General features: G+C 47.1%; 3 protein-coding genes across 3 annotated transcripts; 1 reads left to right on the plus strand and 2 right to left on the minus strand.

Annotated features, from left to right (window-relative positions):
- Nucleotides 1-5,864: 5,864 nt before the first annotated feature.
- On the minus strand, nucleotides 5,865-10,022 carry rpl22 (ribosomal protein L22). The gene is given in 5 exon segments (XM_084489193.1): nucleotides 5,865-5,984; nucleotides 5,987-6,045; nucleotides 8,600-8,724; nucleotides 9,035-9,148; nucleotides 9,977-10,022. Coding segments are annotated over 5 exon segments (393 nt in total). The 5' UTR covers nucleotides 9,989-10,022; the 3' UTR covers nucleotides 5,865-5,901.
- A 634-nt stretch (nucleotides 10,023-10,656) lies between these two features.
- Nucleotides 10,657-19,127, plus strand: LOC311370900 (RING finger protein 207-like; the record flags this gene model as incomplete). The annotated part of the gene is made up of 8 exons (XM_084489192.1): nucleotides 10,657-10,790; nucleotides 11,014-11,204; nucleotides 15,357-15,489; nucleotides 15,860-16,004; nucleotides 17,806-17,887; nucleotides 18,552-18,627; nucleotides 18,714-18,839; nucleotides 19,081-19,127. Coding segments are annotated over exons 2-8 (800 nt in total), but the record flags the coding sequence as incomplete, so codon positions are not given.
- Nucleotides 12,095-15,004, minus strand: zpr1 (ZPR1 zinc finger). Its single transcript, XM_084489191.1, has one exon. It carries the CDS (start codon nucleotides 14,851-14,853, stop codon nucleotides 13,528-13,530), a length of 1,326 nt encoding a protein of 441 aa, XP_084345317.1. The 5' UTR covers nucleotides 14,854-15,004; the 3' UTR covers nucleotides 12,095-13,527.
- Nucleotides 19,128-19,518: the final 391 nt, after the last annotated feature.

A 19,518-nucleotide genomic window follows, 5' to 3' on the forward strand; every position in this document is an offset into this window, starting at 1 on the left:
GAGAGAGAGAGAGAGAGAGAGAGAGAGAGAGAGAGAGAGAGAGAGAGAGCTGCCATTTACAAACAAGGGAATAGGGAATAAACAACACAGCAAAAAAGTCCACTTTCTGGTTTCCTCGCAGCTGAGCAAACTGACGTGATATGATGAGCGTTGATCCAGCAGGCACGCCATTCCTGATAAAACAAACACTTCTCTTTGTTCAGCTTCCTCTGCTAATAAATAAGTCCTCTGATGTGATTTTGCCAGCGGCACAGATGGACTAGAGTCAAATCGTTTAGCCAGATTGACCAGATGTGAGATTACATCCTTTTGGACGATCCCCGGTTCAACAAAGCCAGTAATGAAGATAAATGTAGGTGTGTGTGTGGGTGTGTGCCTGTGTGTGTGCGTGTGCGTGCGTGCGTGCGTGCACGTGCGCGTGCATGATATCTGCTGGGCTTCAGAGAAAGTAGCGATCTCATTAACACGGTTAAGGCAATGTCCCCGGAGGAAATAATGAACTATCTCTAACAGGATCCACCAGAACGCACGAGAGAAGCTGTCCGCCTGCTGAGCCCCCGGTGGGCCGGGGCACTCCCGGGCTAACGGCTGCGGGCTTCCACCCCCGATGTGGCCGTCTACCCGCACGCGTCCTTGAGCTAGACGCCTGACCCACTTCAGCGAGTCATTTTTAACGCGTGTGTCTAAAAGCGTCGAAATATTGATGTTGTCGGCGTGCCGCCTCGTGAGCACAGTGAAAGGCAGACGTTTACATTTCCTCCAACTTTCCTTGCACGCGGATTGGCCGCCACGCAGTGACCTCGGAGGACAGATTCCACTGGATAACACGTCCTCTTCTGTGATGGACATGATCACTAAAGTGTTAGGAGGGAGGGAGGGAGGGAGGGATGGAGAGAGGGAGAGAGAGGTAGGGAGGAGAGATGGAGGGAGGGAGGGAGAGAGAGAGGGAGGGCGGAGGAGATGGAGGGAGGGAGAAATGGATGGAGGTAGGGAGGGAGGAGAGATGGAGGGAGAGAGAGGGAGGAGAGATGGAGGGAGAGTGGGAGGGAGGGAGATGATGGAGGGAGGGAGGGAGAGAGAGGGAGGAGAGATGGAGGGAGAGTGGGAGGGAGGGAGAGATGGGACGGAGGGAGGGAGGTAGAGAGAGGAGGGAGAGAGAGGGAGGGAGAGAGAGAGGGAGAGAGAGGAGGGAGAGAAGGAAGATCGGCCTGGTGTTCCATTTTGAAACCGAGACACCTCTCCACAATTCCCAGAAAATGAACCAACAGATGAGGAGTCATCTGGCAGAGCAGTTTATTAAGACATCGGTGGGCGCCCACATGCACTTACACGCTGATTAAATTAGGCCAAGTACGCCAAAGGGGAAAATACATACAAGATGAAAACAACACAGTACTACTCATCTACATAGAAAACACTGCATTCATGAGCAGAAAGAGCACGCGAGGAAATGGTGTCAACTTTCACCACTGGAGAGACAGAAATAGACCTCTTTCCAATTGGGGATAACATTCAGAGCCAGAGATAATCTTTCAATTTCAGCTGAGAACAAAAACAATTAAAACAGCAACATATGCTGCATGGCAACAGCCTAGCCCGGTGTGAGGCGCCGGTAGCTAACAGTGACAGAGTGCGCTAATTAACAACAAAGGCAAACAAAGATAATCAAACACAAGTCAACTTTGTGTGTTTAAAAGGCTAATAATGCAGGAGTGTAGTTGCAGCATTGTAGCATTGATCGCTTAGCAACGTCTTGTTGCCAGGTTACACTGGAAAGCCTATTTCTCTACCCTGCCACTCAATGTGGTTTTTTTCGTGCCAGCTGTTGAAAGTGGTGGATATGCGGCATGTTGTCTATAAATGGCCTTGTGGCCAGAAACTTCCACACAAACTGTGCTGCAATCACCGAATAATTGGGTACATTTTGTTACGTGGTTATGTGGCAACATTTTCCCAAACATGGTGGATATTAAATTAGTAATGACATGCACATGAAAGTGTATAAAATAGGAAAAATATATGGTCTCACTACCACAACAGTATACTGTCCATCTGAACCAGCAGCCCAAAACCAGCGACCCTGAACAGACAGAGCTCTGCCAGAGAGATTGATCTCTTCTAAGAATCCTGAAACCTCCAACATCATGTCAATATGGTGTTTGATTTGTCTCTCATCAGAGCTGTGTTTTGAGGATAGCTATTTCTCCACTTGGTCATCACAACCTCCTCCTTGTCATAAGATCATAACATCACCATCATCACTCCATCAATCAACTCGTCAATATTGTTGTAATTAGCAAAGAATAATCAGATTACAGGAGCAGTAGGTGAGATTCAATAACTATTATACGGGCTATCGACTGTTATTTGTTAGAGAATGGCTTCGCCTTCCTCCAACTGTTAGTACGTGGAATGCACTGTGAGAATATCTGAATCAAGTCGACTGCACCTGCCTCCGTATGAGCAGATTTAGATTCAGAATGCTACTGGGACCTATCAGACCAATCAGCCATCTCTTCCTGATTGGTCCAGAGATGTCATCATGCTTGTCAATGACAGGTGCGGGAAACGCAACGCATGTCAAAGGCAGCAAAAGGAAGGGAGGAAGGGTGCAGAGAGGGAAGGACGATTCTTTTACTGGTTAGTTTCAAAATCTCGCTCTTTTTTTACTCGTTAAGTACATAGGGTACGTCGTTAGGCCTCTTGCGCCAGGGGGCCTTCAGCTGGACTGTGGACACAGAGACCAGACCCTGGACCTTCTGGTAGGAGTCCAAGTCCCAACCCCACGGTCCTCACCTGAACCGCCTCAACCTGAACCACCACCACACCCCTACTCGTCTGATGCCAGACTTGGTGTTATTGTGAGAGGAATGGCATTAGCAGGTAGGGGACAGGGCACCTGGGAGTCAGACACCTGGAAGACTATGCTACGCCGGCTACCTTACCCCCCCTCATCAAATCTGGCAAGATGGCCGTTAAAACTAAAATGTCCAAAATAACCTATAGGATAAATATATTGATCGAGCTGTCTGGCTGCTGCTGTGGTATATTGATGAATAGCCATAATAACAAGTGTTGTGTGTGTGTGTGTGTGTGTGTGTGTGTGTGTGTGTGTGTGTGTGTGTGGGTGTGTGTGGTGGTGGTGGTGGTGGGGGGAGGGGGTGTCTCTGGAGTCAGGCACTTTGTCAAACTAAATCTGCCACAATCGAGTGTGGCAACGGCTCCTGTGAGAGTTGGGATCTGCTCTGACGGAGATGGATAAAGACATCAGGAGCTCGCGGTGCTGGCTCCACGTGGCTCCCCCCTCCCCTCCTCCTCCCCCTTACTCCCCCACCCTCCCACTAACCCCCTCCCCTCCCTCTCAGCCAAGCGGCGGGGATACAGTGGCCGAGAGAACCAGCCCCCGTTTGAACGACCCGGCTGAGCCGCTCAACATTCCAGAGCACAACTGTCACTCATCTGCCACCAAAGAAGAATCAGCTTTTTCCTTTCTGACGGTGGGAAGCAAATCCTCCGTCAGACATTTGAGTGGTGCTGTTGTGTCCTGGATGCAGAGACTGGATATTAGCTGTAATGAATGACGAATGTTCAGTCACACACATACACCATTGCTGTGCCATACAACGTAGCATTACCATTATGCAGGCCTACCAAATGTCCCCTATAGATTATGTCTAGCCAGTAGTAGGTCTATATAATTATAACAAATAAACCACAAAAAAACTAAAAACACAACCCAATTTTAATTTGGATTCTAAATATTACATTTTGATTATTTCCCATAAAGCAAGCGGCTGGTAATTCCTTTCATCCAAACGATGCAGCTGTTTAAAACCATACTAATCCCTAATTCTCCTGAGACCAAAACAACTAGCCTAGTAAGACTGGCTGATGGCGCTTTGTTCATTTGCACCACCAGGATTTAACGAAGCCCACAACGAAGACCCGATGCCTGACGCTGAGTCTGGCGGGGAGCTGAGCGACGCTCAGCGCATCCACTGTCAGCTCTGAGCGGTTCCAGGAGCAGTGTGGCGGTGGCAGAGAAGGATCATCACAGCGACACCGGACACTTGAAAAGCAATGTTTACTGTATACACGTGGCTTCCCCACTCGGCTGGTCAACGCTCTGGGGGTGGGGTGGTGGTGGTGGTGGTGGTGGTGGGACACAGCGCGCTTTACAAGTCCTCCACCTCTCCACCTGAAACATCACCTCAGCTCTCCATCACACCGTATCACAGACCCATGGTTGTTTATCGCTGTACATTACGTTTTAAAAGCTTAACATTTCAGTGCGCACCAGAGCATGTACAAGGCGCACAGCGGTGCGTGTGTCAGCGCGCATTAGGCGACAATTTAAATGACATTGTCGCCTTGACAAATAAAAACAACGCTGTCAATGTGCGCTTTGAACAAAAGTTGGAACAAAAGTCGCTGGGTTTAGCAATGGAGCGCATCGTGCACGTAAACGCAGTCTGGGGTGAGAAGAGGAGGAAAAAAAATCAGTCGGAATCCACTCGGGTATTCTTTTGGTTCCCTCCATCTCCAGCCCGTTATGAGGGTCACGGAGACGGCTGGCTGGGGTGAACACGACCCTCGTCCCCGCGAAGACAGCGGGTCGTGCGGACAACATAGGAGCATGACTGTGCTGATCGCACCCCACCCCTCCTCCCCTGCGCTCCGGGACGCAGGACGAGCCCTTTCCCGCATCCACTGCGTTAAATATGTGAAGGACACCACGCCTCCTCCTCTGCCCGCTCACCTGGCATGTCGTCTTCCAAATCCATGTCGTCGTGTCCCTCGTCTTCATTACTCAGGGACCCTGGCATCCTTACCTCCTCATACCCCCAAACCCTGTAGCCTGAGAATACCAAAAGTTAACCCTCCAAATGCCGCAGCGCTTTCCCAGCCTCACAAAATGGATTCGTCGATTCAATATTTTTTATACTTTTTTTTTCCGCTAGTTTTCTCGGGCACACCTGACACAGATGAGTATATATTTTTATCCACCGTTTCCTATCCAGGGTCTTGCGGTCTGAAAATAAGAAAGACAAAAATGGAACACACACATGCCCAGATAGTGACGTCTGGTCTGTTGCCATGACAATCCATCCATAATTTCACCCACAACTAGTTAGTCGTGCTCATCTCCTCGTTACCAGTCTTAACTAGTCACTGCCGAGGCCGGCCGGGCGCAGCGGGGACCAGCCGGCCGTCAGAGGACTCCCACGCCTGTCGCCGGAGCTCCACCGTGTATTTGGGGGAGTGCGGACACACCGAGGTTACACAAACTTATCCCCTCGAATCCCTGGCGGCGCGGATCGATACCCCGGATCAGAGCCAACGTCCATTCCCATCGCAGCGCCCATTGGACACCAACATCCAGGAGAGCAAAGAGGGCGTCGTTAAATACATTAACACCCTTCATGAGATGCCCATTAGCAGAGTCTGGGTGTGCCAGATAGTACAGTAGAGAACCGTACATTATTGAAGTCGTCATTAACTCTGATGGATGGAAGACTGACGGTGATGCTCCGGATTCCTCCCAGACCCGGGTAGGCCGTTGTCAAGGTTACCAGGCTGCATCACGATGGACGCCCCAGCGACTCGGACCACAGAAATAAAGGGGCAGAACTTCTTGCCATTTGATCTCAAAACTACAGTGAATTTATTGACTTTCAGCAGCATTTTAAATCTCATTCAGCAGCATTTTAAATCTCATTCAATCTAATTCTCATTTATTTTTGGTAATAAAAGCCCTAAAAGGTCTAACAAATATAACCCATTATTTCCAAATAGCACTTTTTAAATCCTTGATGCTGAGGTTCTGATGAGGGAACATGACATGAAAGAAAAGAAGCAACGAGTTGTAAATTGAAAATCTTTAATGAAGGTGTACAGGGTTTAGTCCTCGTCCTCCTCCTCTTCCTCGTCCTGGTTGATCTGGAAGTAGCGCAGCTCGTAGCTCTCCTTGGTGTTGGCCACACGCGCAGCCAGTCCCGCAGGTTGTTCTTCTTCAGGTACTTCTTGGTCAGGTACTTCAGGTACCTGGGGGGGGGGGGGGGGGGGGGGGCATGGGAACATCAATGGAGAAGAACGCTGTAGTGTCTGCGACTTAAAGTTATGTTTATGCAACACATGTTTGTATGTTTACATGCATTGGTTTTTACACCCTTGAAACCCTTCCGTGTTTGGTACTACTTGCATTTCTGTAATAATTCTTTCAATTAACATTACCGAGCATGGGCAGAGAGCTTGTGTCCAGGATAAAGACAGTATTTCAAAGTCGTTTTTAATAGGGGTGGGAATCTTTTGGCACCTCACGATTTCCAAAAAAAAAAAATATATATATATATATATATATATATATATATATATACACACACACATCTGACTTTGCTACTCAGATTGCTAATCACTTCCTACTTATGTTCTGATCATTAAAGACAATCAACAGATGAATTAACTTATCTAATATTTTATATTATAGTCGGTTCTCTGCACAGAGAACCCGCAGGCAGAAAGGAGTTTTCTGTAGTGCTATGCAGCAGGCCAACAAATTTAATTTAAAAAATATATATATATATATTTTTTTTTTTTAATTAAATTTGTATATATATATTTTTTTATTTTATTTAGTTTTTTAAATTAGTTTCTGATTAATTTTTATGCATCGAGACGGAATCGTTCTAGAGAGAATCGTGATGCATCGAAGAATCTATTATTTTTCCCACTCCTAGTTTTTAACGGCTTGGCAATGGTTACAGGAGTCTAATAAACATTTGATTACTTGACTTATTAAAATAAGTTCAATCAATTGGGCACATCTGCATTATTCATGAAGGGGAAACACTTGGTGCTGAAACACAGGTTAGTATGCGTCTGTTGCCGACCGCAAACTGGGGACGCTATTATTTTGTTGTGATCATTTGATTGGTCAAAAGAGGGTATCAAATGTGTGGTCATTCCATTACAATGTTAACATGAACCTTTGTATTCCAATATTCATTATAAATCATTTAAGGTCACCTTAGTATTACAGCTATGGACGGGAAATTTGGAGAAACCAGCTAGACTAGCAAGTATCCAACCAAAAGACCCCCCCTCCTCCCTTGAGACCTCCCTCCAAAGCCCCTCTGCAAAAACCACAAGCTGTCCAGCATCAGCAACAGGTCTGGTGGCCTTGTGGACAACTACAGTCATACGTGATGAGGGGTAGACAGAGGTAGGCCAATAAATCACTTAATTTCAATTCAAATGATTGGACGAGCTTATTCCAAGCATGCAACTATAGCCAGAGATTCATGATTATTTTATATTGTCAGAGTAGTTTAAATATTGATTGTGATGTAAAGATAATTTCAATTTAAAAAAACAGTGCTTCTAAAATGGCATACCCTAGCTTTAGGTGTATGCACCCAAACCTATTTTATGTCACTTGTTTAGTGTCCCCCGTTCAATTCTATGAACATTTTCAAAATGTCTTTTTTTTTTAACTTGGGGAAAATAGCAGACACAGTAAAGTCAAGAATGCTATAAAGTACAAGTACAGTAAGTAAGTAAGTACAGTATAGAGCGCACCCAAGGCAGACATTTTCTAAATGTTATTTTACAATTGATATTGAGCCAAATAGAAACCTTAGCTGAAGGCAAATTACCATTGACAAAGTGACTGACACTTAAGACCACAAAGACGCTCTTTAAAAGGGTTACATGGATTGTTTGCGTAACTACTTCGATACTATCAAGGTGTCAGATGGCAGACGTCTAAATTAAACACAGTATCATAGTTGGGGATATGTTGGGGAGTTCAGAGTTGGGGAGTTCAGAGTTGACATAACCCTAACCGATAATGAAAACCGGATAAACAGCTCCCACCCCAATTATCCCACACAATTGCAGCATAAGAATAGTTCAAAGTCCAGATCATCGCAACATGACTCGTCCATGTCTTACTGACGTGCCGGCTCTGTGCTCCTCCAGTCAGGTCTATTTATTACAAAGACGCCCACAGGATGTGCGGTCAAACTGGCAATGCTTAAAGGTCAATAATTAAGACTGAAACCGGAAGTGCAGCCCTGCCGCCATCTTGTCTGATGATTCACAAGTTAAATATTGCTCATTGCTCGGGCAGAATGTTATTATCTTCTAGAACCTGACAATACATACATAACCAAACTGCCCTTATTCAAACATTTAAATAAACAGGAATATTGAATACATTAATCATGTCTGTTAAGGGTTGATTGTGGTTCCACGTCGATACAACGCAATGACCACACAGACGCTTCAACGCAGTCGTAATCCTGTTTGGGTTCTGCGTCAGGTTTTAGTGAGTGGACCAATCACAGCCCTTGCTGCTGCGTCGCCTCAACTGAAGGTTACAATTTTTGTGAGGTGCACGTCAGGCCCTTGTGGATGCAAGGAGGGTCCGTAAGGACTTAAGGGGTCTATAACCCCCTTGTCTTGCGTCAACGTGGAACCATAATCAGCCCTTTAACATGATTATGAGGGGGGGGCTAAAGTGAAACTTGTGTACCAGTGTGTGACAGATCTCCACAAGGGCTAATGAACATAAACCAATGATGTGTGGTTCCGTTACCTCTTGGAAAAGGGGACCTCGGAGTTGACAGATATTTTGCTCTTGCTGCGCTCTATGGACACCACGCCGTTTCCAAGGTTCCCAGCTTTGCCGTTGACCTTAATGCGCTCCTGCAGGAACTGCTCCTGTAAGACGGACGTGGGAAGAGACGTTACAAGTGCAATCCAGAACATTCACCCGCTTTACAAAGCAACACACTGGAGAGAACCAATCAATCGCTGGCTTGAGTTTAAACAGAAAACCAGCAGAGCTTTCTCACTTTCTAAATTGCCAGTATGATTTAGTTTAAATATACTACGACGGAAGTACTGACAGGTAACCCATCAAGTGGCAAGTTCATAATTGCCAATAACACATTTTTAAAACTTGCTTATGAAATGCCATCCTTTAATGTAGACCGTGTCAAGCGTCAGTCATCAAAACTCCTGCCCTTACAAAGTTGGCTGCGTCCATGATGCCATCCTCCACAGGGTGGGTGCAGTCCAAGGTGAACTTCAGAACCTGCTTCTTCTTCTTGCCACCTTGCTTTTTCACCACCGGCTTTTTCTGCTGGAAAAGTCAAAAAGAAGCGATTCACAACAATACTCAACCCCCACGAGTTAGGGTTACTGTCTAAACCCCCCCTCCCAAATGATGGGGTCTGATGGGACCACCTGCTCTACGACTCTAGGGCACATTCTACTGGTCTGCATTAGTATATAATTGAAGACTGGTCAGTGTTAAGACACGAATATCGAGGAAAAGCAGCATGACGATAACCAGAGGGAGACTCAGTAGAGTAGGACTACATGGGTCCGGTACTGGACCCATGTAGTCCTACTCTATTGAGGTGTCTCTCCATCAGATTATCTTCATGTTGCCTTTCCTCTTTCTACTAGTCTCCACTCTAGTGTATAATTGAACACCAGTCAATGTTAAGACACGTAGGGAGAGGAGAAGCAGCATGCAGATAACCAGAGGGAGACTCAGACAGCTACATGGTCCAGTCCTGGCCGGATGTTGATGCGACCGAACTGCTCTAAAATACGTTTTCTACTGAACTAAGTCAGACGTCTCCAACGTTTGTTAGATTATTTTGTAGACTCGTCTACATCCGAGTTGTCAGGATCGAACAGAACCACATTGAACGCCCGGAGTAATCGAGTGGATGTCCGACTGGCAGCGTTAGCGCAGCTAGCATAGGTTAGCATGCCGCGTTAGCATGTGTCGTTAGCCCAACGTGGTGAGGGGCAACGGAACAAACACGACCAAATCGAACCCTCCCGACCCCCGCCGGCAACACAACACCGTGGACGGGTTACTTAGAAACACAAAAGTGGAGGAAAAAACTGAATATAATCATTATTTGGAGAAATATTTGCACATTCGTGTACTCACAAGCGGAGCCATGACTGAGAATTTTGGCCAAAAGGAAGGAGGGAGGTCCGAGCCGGAAGTAAGAGATCTGGCGGAGCCGGAAATAGGGAGGCCTGAGCCGGAAATCAGAGATCTGGCGGCGCGATCGATGGCATCCATTTATCGGTTATCGATTGGAATCCAGTCGCGCTTTACTGTACACATGCGACACATTCGTGTGTAAAATAAGAATAAAATGTGGTTGGTTGTCTGCACGAACATTGTAAATATAAAGTGAAATGTATGGAGGCTCTGTGAATTAAATGTCGATAAAGGGAAAATTTTGCCTTAAATATTTCTTGAGGTAGTCTTAATTAAACAATTTAATTGAATTAACCATAATACAAGCCGTTGGCCGGCCTTTTTCTTTACACAAAGTGGTGTGTCAGAATTTAATAAAGAATGAACAGCCCATGCAAGAGCTTATAATAGTTACAATGGTATCTTTACAATTGGAAGTAGTAGGCCTAATACAATAGGTACTGCAGCACAGCGGGCTATTCCATTCCAATTGGCACCTCCACCCGGCTCACCCGCCCGGGCCGGACGGGGTGGCTGGGGCCTTGGCATGAAGGGCAGTCTGTCAGCTGCCCATTGAAGAGCTGCATTGCTGCCATTCCGACCAGGGGGTCGCTAGCTGATATCACCAGTTAAATGTATGCCTGAGACCCTCGGTAACTTCCACAGCATACGGTAGGACTCGTCACCGGTATATGTTTATGGTGACAGGATTCGACCCCATGTGGATTTTTGTTTCTATACTTAAGTGAGCAGAAGGCTACATTGGGCTGAGAAGGTAAGACACAATTACCAAACGGTTTGTACTAACCACAAAGTTGTAGTAATGTAGTAATAAAGGCTGCGTTTCTGGCCGATACCATTGTGAATTGCGTTATTTGTAATAACAAATACACTTCTTCATTAAACTTGATGATGACGACCACAAAAAAAAGATGCAAATGATTCTTGTTTCCCCTTGTTTCAAACGGTGATAACTGTAGGCCTATCTGTACTTGCAGATGGCGGGCGAGATCTTCACTAATGTGGACAGCCTGTGCAACGTGGAATGCACTAACCTGCACCCTTTGGTGTGTCACCTGTGCCACGAGCAGTACAAGCACCCGTGCCTTTTGGACTGCTACCACATCTTCTGCGCCCGCTGTCTGTGCGGACAGACCAATGAGGGCCGCCTCAGCTGCCCCCTCTGCGGGTAAGAAAAGGAACTGCTGAGCTTATTTATGGAAGTGCGTCTCTTACAACCTGACTGGAAAACACAGCTGATGTAAAGCAGGCCTATTCTGATACCAACCCACCACTCATAAATGTAGTAGAGTCATATAGGTACGGTCTCATCCTATTTGACATTATAATTAATTCCATGAAGACTAGACCTATGGTTAATTAATTTAGAGGTGGAGAGGTGTATGTTTTTTAGGGTTTGGGTATATATATATAATTAAAAAAAACAACTTAGCTGAGCCTATATAATTGTGCACCCCAGATTAAAATACGTTGTTGGACAGACATAATTGAGGCTATAATCATGGCTATAGTATAGACCCATTTCTTACAAAAACTTTTTTTTTTTTTTGGCTTTTATCAAAACGTCCCACTCAAATAGCCTCGACTGTTTTTTGTTGGAATGGTAAATGGTGTACTTCTAAATTTGACCAGAATATGGTTTCTCCCAGCTGAGGTGTGAGGTATGTAAACATCCTCCTCTGCCTCCTCTGATTGGCTGAAACAGCTGCGGGGTCAGGCCAGGTTCTGGGTGAGTCCTGGGCGGACCCTCACGGACCGGGAGATAAGGCCATGCGGCCCGAAAACGTCAGTCGAGGCATGTAGGCCTACCGTTATTAAGTGTCCCTGACGGGTGGATTAGGCCAGTCTAATACAGTTACATGACACCTGCTGGGTAAGGATGGAAGAGTCATGGTCCACATAAAGAGCAGCACCAGTGCAACCTTTGGTCCTCAAAAGAGCCTTCTCCTGGCACGTACCCAGGCTCCTCCCCCTAACCACAGACTTTATTCATCATTATTTTAGGACATATTAAAACATTAACAAACAGACGCAAAATCGTTTTTTTGTCAGGGGTTTTATTGTGGTGCACTATAAGATCGAGTTCAAACTGTTAAAAAATATACAATATTAAGTAAATTGTATAGTGTCAAAAACAAAAGCAAAATCTTTTTGTTTACATTGAAGTAGGTCAGACGGAGCCGTCCCTGGCCATCGGGTTGTGATTGTGATTATTATTAGATTAGACTCTTGAACCTACGACGCGTGCAGTCACCGCAGGGCCCCTGCGAGGACAGGTGCTCTGATCGGCCCGGTGAGCGGGTTCAGATACTGATGAGGCCCATCACTGCTATATTTATCTCCTTTGTTTTGCTGAGGGTGACCTGGCCCCCTGGCGCGGCTCCAAGGCCTTCCAACGCGCTGTCTTTGACAATACAGAGTTGGTCGGTTCGCTGTAAAACGGCCCTATTCAGGCCAAACCGGATTGCCTGAATAGGGCAAGATGCCTTAAACCTCTGAACTATCTGTTCAACAGCATCTCCTAAATTACAAAATAAGACTGTATAGTAATTATACATCAACCCTTCAGAACGAGAAAACACACTCACCGAATCAAGGATTATTACACATTTGCTTGACATATTCTAACACATTGTGGATAGTTTTGGAAGCAGTATAGTTAACATCTCTTTAGGAAGGCTCAGTGCAGTGTGAATCTCCCTGGAGACTCACAGGGTATGGTCTATCACTGGGACCTACAGGAAACTATTTACATCCCGCTGAAGCCCCCAGCTCACTGCAGAGCCGTCTAATCTACCACCACTCTGAGAGGAGATAATAAAAACCCATTGGAGACCATCCAGAAACTAAAGCCTGCAGGAACCAAACTGACTTCAATGAAATCATATCGGAGGATATGATTTCATATGGATGAATGTGTCTACTAAATGACTAAACCTGTTTCCTAACAAACAAAAACTTGAACTAAAAGTGTGTTTACATTTATGTTCAATCTTTTTGGAACTTGGACAAGTCAAATATGTGAAAGAATGTTTCAATTTAAATGAATTTCTTGTGATTGGATATTAGCTATTTTGGGGACCACTTCATATTTTCTTTAACGTTAACTAGTGTAAAAATAATGACATTCAAACAAAACTCTCACGATTCCACATTATAGCGCCATCTTCTGGAAAGTCATAATAATGCAATATCCCATCATGGTACAAGCCTAATGTGAATGATGTGATGGAATTCTTGTTTTAAGTCACCATCCTCCACCATCATATTTTTTAAACGTGTTTATTTAATTTGAAAAGTCATATAACGCATATTCGTTTGAATTGATGGGACTACACATGGAACACGCAACCCACAATAACCATAAATGCTCACAAATAAAATAAAATAAAATAAAATAAAACGCGGCCAGGTTCCCTCAGCATCCCATCCAAAAGCAAAACGGCAAAAGTTATTGTTGTTGTATTGAATCCCGGTTCAGCGGGGCCCGGTCACTCGGCGTAGCCCTCAGTCTTCATGTCGTTCAGCCCGAGGTCCTCATTCTGCTCGTACGTGCGCGTGTACTTCTCGATGGTCAGCTCGGGGTCGGGGTCAGGCGCGTACACGTTCTGGATGTAGCTGTTGCCCGCCGGGTCGTCCAGGATGACGTGCACGTCCATCTCCCCCGCCATGATCCGGTCGATCTTCGCCCCGAACTCCTGCAGCTTCTCGCTGCGGTCGCTGGTGCTGCTATCCCCGCACAGGAAGGGGTTCTTGGAGACGATCAGGTCCTTGATGTTGGTCAGCAGACCCTCCAGGGTGGTGAACTTGCCGCCCACCGCCGCCATGCCCAACTCAAACTCCAGCTCCGGGATGAGGATGCTGCAGGTCTCGGACTTGAGCAGGTCTCGGCTCATGTCGGAGGCGTCCGTGACGTGGAGGGTGATCTTGGTGCCCAGCTCCTCGGTGGCCCCGCCGGACTTCACCTCGTTGGTCCGGTGGCCGCAGTCGTCACAGTTGGTGGCCATGATGATGACCTCCTTGAAGTGGGGGATCTGCACCAGCTTCATGTTGGTGGACGCGGGCACGTTGCACTCGGGGCAGTTGGTCTTGAACATCAGCACCTCGCCGCGCATGGCCTCCAGGTTGTTCTCGGGCGGCTCCTCCTCCAGCTGGTTTTCCGGGTACAGGCCCAGCTGCGCGTCCTGGTCCGCCGTACGGGTGAAGTGGGTCACGGTCATCGCCTCGTCCCGCTGCGGGGCGACGGGGTTCTCCACGAAGCTGTTCCCGGAGGCGTCCTCGATGACCAGCGTGAACTCCTCCTCCACATGCTTCAGCTTCTGCAGCTTGGCGACGAACGCGTCTATCTGGAGGGCCAAGTCGGGGAACGCCGCCCTGCGCACCACCTGGTCCTGCTCCAGGGCGGCCACGGCCCGGTCCAGCAGCCCCTCGATGGTGGACAGAGAGCCCTTCTGCGTGTACGCGGGCACCTCGAAGTCCAGCTCCGGGATCCTGGTGATGGCGCTGTCGGACCTCACCACCTCCCGGTTTAGGTCCGTCCTGGTCCTGATCTTCACCGTGTAGCGGATGCCCTGGTCCTGGATGCGGCCCGCGGACTGGATCTCCGTGTTGGACCAGTGGCAGTGGTCGCAGCGGAAGGAGCTGACGATAACCTCCTTGAAGAAGGGGATCTTGGAGAGCAGCAGGCGGGTCATGCCATCTTCGTGGCAGTTCATGCACATGCTCTCGATCTCCGTGGGCTGCGAGTCCTCGTCGTCGGCGTTGATGTCCCGGAATATGCTGCCGCCCCGCACGCTCTCCTCGTGGATGATGGACATGGTGGTCGTCTGGTTCGGTGATAGAGACCCCCGCAGTGAGACCGTGTTCCGCTGAGCTCTTCTGGGTGTTTGTTTATTCTGGAACTTTCTAGATGAAGGATGGTACGGGTGACGGACTGTTTACTGTTCCTGCTTCTACTCCAGAAACGCACTCTGCTGTTTTCTTCTACATTGGTGTTGGAGGCTTTATTAGCTCTCTTCCGCCCCTGCAGGTGTTTTCTTTCATGTCAGCTAACTTTTATTTTTTATTTTTGTTTGTTTTTGTATTTTTGTACACACGAATTAATATTCAGGTGGGAACAGACAACGAACCAACACTAGACAACTACTTTCATAATTTCCATGAAGATCCATTTTATTTATCAAAAAAAGACTCACAGGTGGGCTGTGTGTGTATGTGTGTGTGTGTGTGTGTGTGTGTGTGTGTGTGTGTGTGTGTGTGTCTGTTTCATGTTTCTGTCGTTGTACGTTGACTGTACTAGTGAACGTGTGGTGCGTCCTAGGTTCCCCTCGGTGATCAAGGGGGCGAACACGCTGCCCCCGGAGGACCCCCTGCTCCGCTTCCTGGTGGACAGCAGTGCGGACTCAGAGCAGGCGGTGCAGTGCGCCAACTGTGACCTGCAGAGCAACCAGAAGGTAGCCGGGCCCTCGCCACCCCCTGGGGCTCTGAGGGTCATGCTTGTAAAGATAAAGATCCACAGGGTTTTCTTCTATGAATAACTATTCTTTCATTTTTGTTCTTTCTTCCTCTCTTTTCTCTATCTTTCTGTCTGTGTCTGTCTCACTCTTTCTCGGCCTGCCTGTCGGCCTACTCTGTCGGTCTGTCTGTCTGTCCGTCTGTCTGTCTGTCATCTGTCTCTTCTTCTTCTCTTCTCTCTCTGTCTGCCTGTCCTTCTGTCTCTCTACCTGTCCGTCCGCCCGCCCGCCCGTCCGTCCGTCCGTCTGTCCGTCCATCCACCTACCTGTCTGTCTGTCTGTCTGTCTGTCTGTCTGTCTGTCTGTCCAGGACACGGGGGGTATGTTCTTCTGTAACACGTGTACCCAGCCCCTGTGCGGGGGGTGCAGGGAGTCCACCCACCAGGCCCGGATGTTCTCCCACCACGACATTGTGTCCCTGGCCAAGCGCACCAAAGCCTCCCACAGGAAGTGCTGTGAGTGGCCGGACCTGTACCTCATGTTACCTGAGGACCAGACCTGTACCTCATGTTCTGTTAGGACCAGACCTGTACCTCATGTTCTGTTAGGACCAGACCTGTACCTCATGTTACCTGAGGACCAGACCTGTACCTCATGTTACCTGAGGACCAGACCTGTACCTCATGTTACCTGAGGACCAGACCTGTACCTCATGTTCTGTTAGGACCAGACCTGTACCTCATGTTACCTGAGGACCAGACCTGTACCTCATGTTCTGTTAGGACCAGACCTGTACCTCATGTTCTGTTAGGACCAGACCTGTACCTCATGTTACCTGAGGACCAGACCTGTACCTCATGTTCTGTTAGGACCAGACCTGTACCTCATGTTACCTGAGGACCAGACCTGTACCTCATGTTCTGTTACATGAGGACCAGACCTGTACCTCATGTTCTGTTAGGACCAGACCTGTACCTCATGTTCTGTTAGGACCAGACCTGTACCTCATGTTCTGTTAGGACCAGACCTGTACCTCATGTTCTGTTACCTGAAGACCAGACCTGTACCTCATGTTACTTCATGTTGTTAGATGATGTCATGATAACATGACATCATAACATAACATTTCATAGATATGGAATGCAGATAGATGGATATCAAAGGCATTGTTTTACTTTAAAGTGTAACGTGGCATTATTTAAAGTTGAAATAATGTATTATTATAATGTCAAAATTATGAAATATAATGTAAAACAATATATTGCAGCAAAGTACATATGGTTTACATTTTAAACCATGTATGTATGTACTGCCACTATTACCTTTCTACCTGTCTCCCGAATGATCCTGCCTTATATTTATACGTTCATGTTCTATGCATGTCAGTCATATGTACATATATAATACATAATACATACCGTAATATTAATATTTATTATTTATTATTCCTCGTTATTTCAGGGCTACGGAAGATGATAAACAAAACTATTGAATTATTAACCTGCTCTCGGCCCAAAGCCAGAGCCAATTAGGGGGCTGTGGGTAATGTCGTAGATAAAACGCAATACTTTAATACTTTAACACTTTCACAAAATAAGAGAGGTAGAGAAGGCTGAAGTTTGAAAGATAAAGACTTTATTATCACTTGCACTGAAGTAATAACAAAACCTGATTTGGTTTAGCCAAGATCTCCTGTTCTGAGATCAGGCTTCAAAACGTGTGGATTGGTTGACCCTCACCGACCAACGTGTGGATTGGTTGACCCTCACCGACCAACACCCTAAGGGGCCTGGACGTAGGACACCTCTCGGCCCCCTATCAGTTCCCCATTTAAATGAAAATTCCAATGAAAGGGCTCCTCTCTCTGGTTCCCTGAAGCCCTCTCCATGCATTCCTGTTCTTCTGAAATCTCCCGATGGTCCGAGAGACCAGAGGACTACCAGGAGCTGTAATCAGTGCTACCTGTCATTTATTGGGAATTGACTAGCCAATCCACTGCCTTTAGTGAGTGGGGGAGGGACGGAGAGGGAGGGTTCCATTTTCTGGTTGGTTTGAGTTTCCAAATTGTGCTCTCTTCAGCTCTCTCTCTCTCTCTCTCTCTCTCTCTCTCTCTCTCTCTCTCTCTCTCTCTCTCTCTCTCTCTCTCTCTCTCTCTCTCTCTCTCTCTCTCTCTCTCTCTCTCTCTCTCTCTCTCTCTCTCTCTCTCTCTCTCTCTCTCTAGCAGCTTTAAAATAGCATTCTGCTTCCCCCCAGTATGTTTGTAGTGTGTCACCACCAGCTGCAGCCTGGTGACAGTGTTGCGGTTCCTCTCCACAGCTCTCCACGAGGAGCCCTACATCTTGTTCTCCACGGAGAAGAAATCCATGCTCTGCATCAAGTGCTTCAGAGACATGCAAGGGTACGGTTCCACCCTGACGTACCTGAGATACCACCCTGATACCCCTCTGATACCACCCTGATACCCCTCTGATACCACCCTGATACCCCTCTGATACCACCCTGATACCCCTCTGATACCACCCTGATAACCCTGATACCCCTCTGATACCACCCTGATACCCCTCTGATACCACCCTGATACCCCCCTGATACCACCCTGATAACCCTGATACCCCTCTGATACCACCCTGATACCCCTCTGATACCACCCTGATAACCCTGATACCCCTCTGATACCACCCTGATACCCCTCTGATACCACCCTGATACCCCTCTGATACCACCCTGATACCCCTCTGATACCACCCTGATACCCCTGATACCACCCTGATACCCCTCTGATAACCCTGATACCCCTGATACCACCCTGATACCCCTGTGACCCTCATGCAGCCTCTCTACCCTCATGCTGTGTGTGTTTTATTATTTCATTTTATGTGTGCTGTTGTTTCGGCTTGTGTTGTGTTGTCCTAGGTGGGTTTGTTATGTTGTGTGTTGTGTGTATTGTGTTTAGTGGTCTTTTGCTGTGTTGTGTTGCGTGTTGCTCGTATTGTTTCCCATCGTTGTTTTGTTGCGTTGTTTTACAGTAGGTTGTGTTGTTTCGTATTGCTCTTGCGTTGCAGGGAGAATCGAACCCACTGCATTGACATCGAGACAGCCTACGTACAGGGGTGTGAGATGTTGGACCAGGCGGTGTTGGTAAGACTGAAAGCGCTCGTACACATCTGTAAGCCTGACATCTGTTAGCCTCACATCTGTGAGGAGTCTCTGGCGCTCTGTTGCAGGCGGTGAAGGAGCTCCAGACGTCCACGCGGGAGGCCATCGTGTTACTCAGCGCCATGATCGGGGAGGTGTGCCACAATGTGGAGGAGGAGGAGAGCGCCATCTGCAGCCTGTTCAACAGCCTACAGGTGATCCGACAACAGGCAGTGTACAGTCCGTGTGTAATGATAGCCCGTGGCCACTAGATGCTGCTGTTTACCCGCTGGTAAGAACGGCAGCCTCTCGCTCTTGAACCTAATGAAAAACCAACGTATTATGTTTGGTAATATAGCGCAATATTGTCAATAAATTAGTGATTATTCATTGATGCGTGAATCTCAACGACATTGTTCTGTTCGAAGTGGTCTAAAGTGTGCTCTGTTTCTGCAGGAGAAGCTGGCGGAGAGGAAGAAGCTTCTCCTTAAAGCCGCGCAGAGGTAGGCCTACACAGGAACGTTTATGAAGCGCTCTTGAAAACATGTTTTCTGTTATTGTGCAGCCAATACCACAGTGTACCAAATAGCTGGCTATTATTCTGCTGTCACTGGCTCTTGGTGTGTGTGTGTGTGTGTGTGTGTGTGTGTGTGTGTGTGTGTGTGTGTGTGTGTGTGTGTCCATATGTGAATGTTTTTTTTTGTGTGTGTTTGTGTGTGCGCATGTGTTTGTGTGAGTGTGTCTGTGTGTTTGTGTGTGTGTGTGTGTGTGTGTGTGTGTATATGTCCATTTGTGAATGCTTTTGTGTGTGCGTGTATATGTGTGTGTGTGCATGTGTATGTGTGTATGTTTGTATGTGTGTGTATGTCCATATGTGAATGCTTTTGTGTATGT

Source organism: Micromesistius poutassou (assembly GCF_964030765.1).
Source record: "Micromesistius poutassou genome assembly, contig: SCAFFOLD_918, whole genome shotgun sequence".
NCBI lineage: Eukaryota > Metazoa > Chordata > Actinopteri > Gadiformes > Gadidae > Micromesistius > Micromesistius poutassou.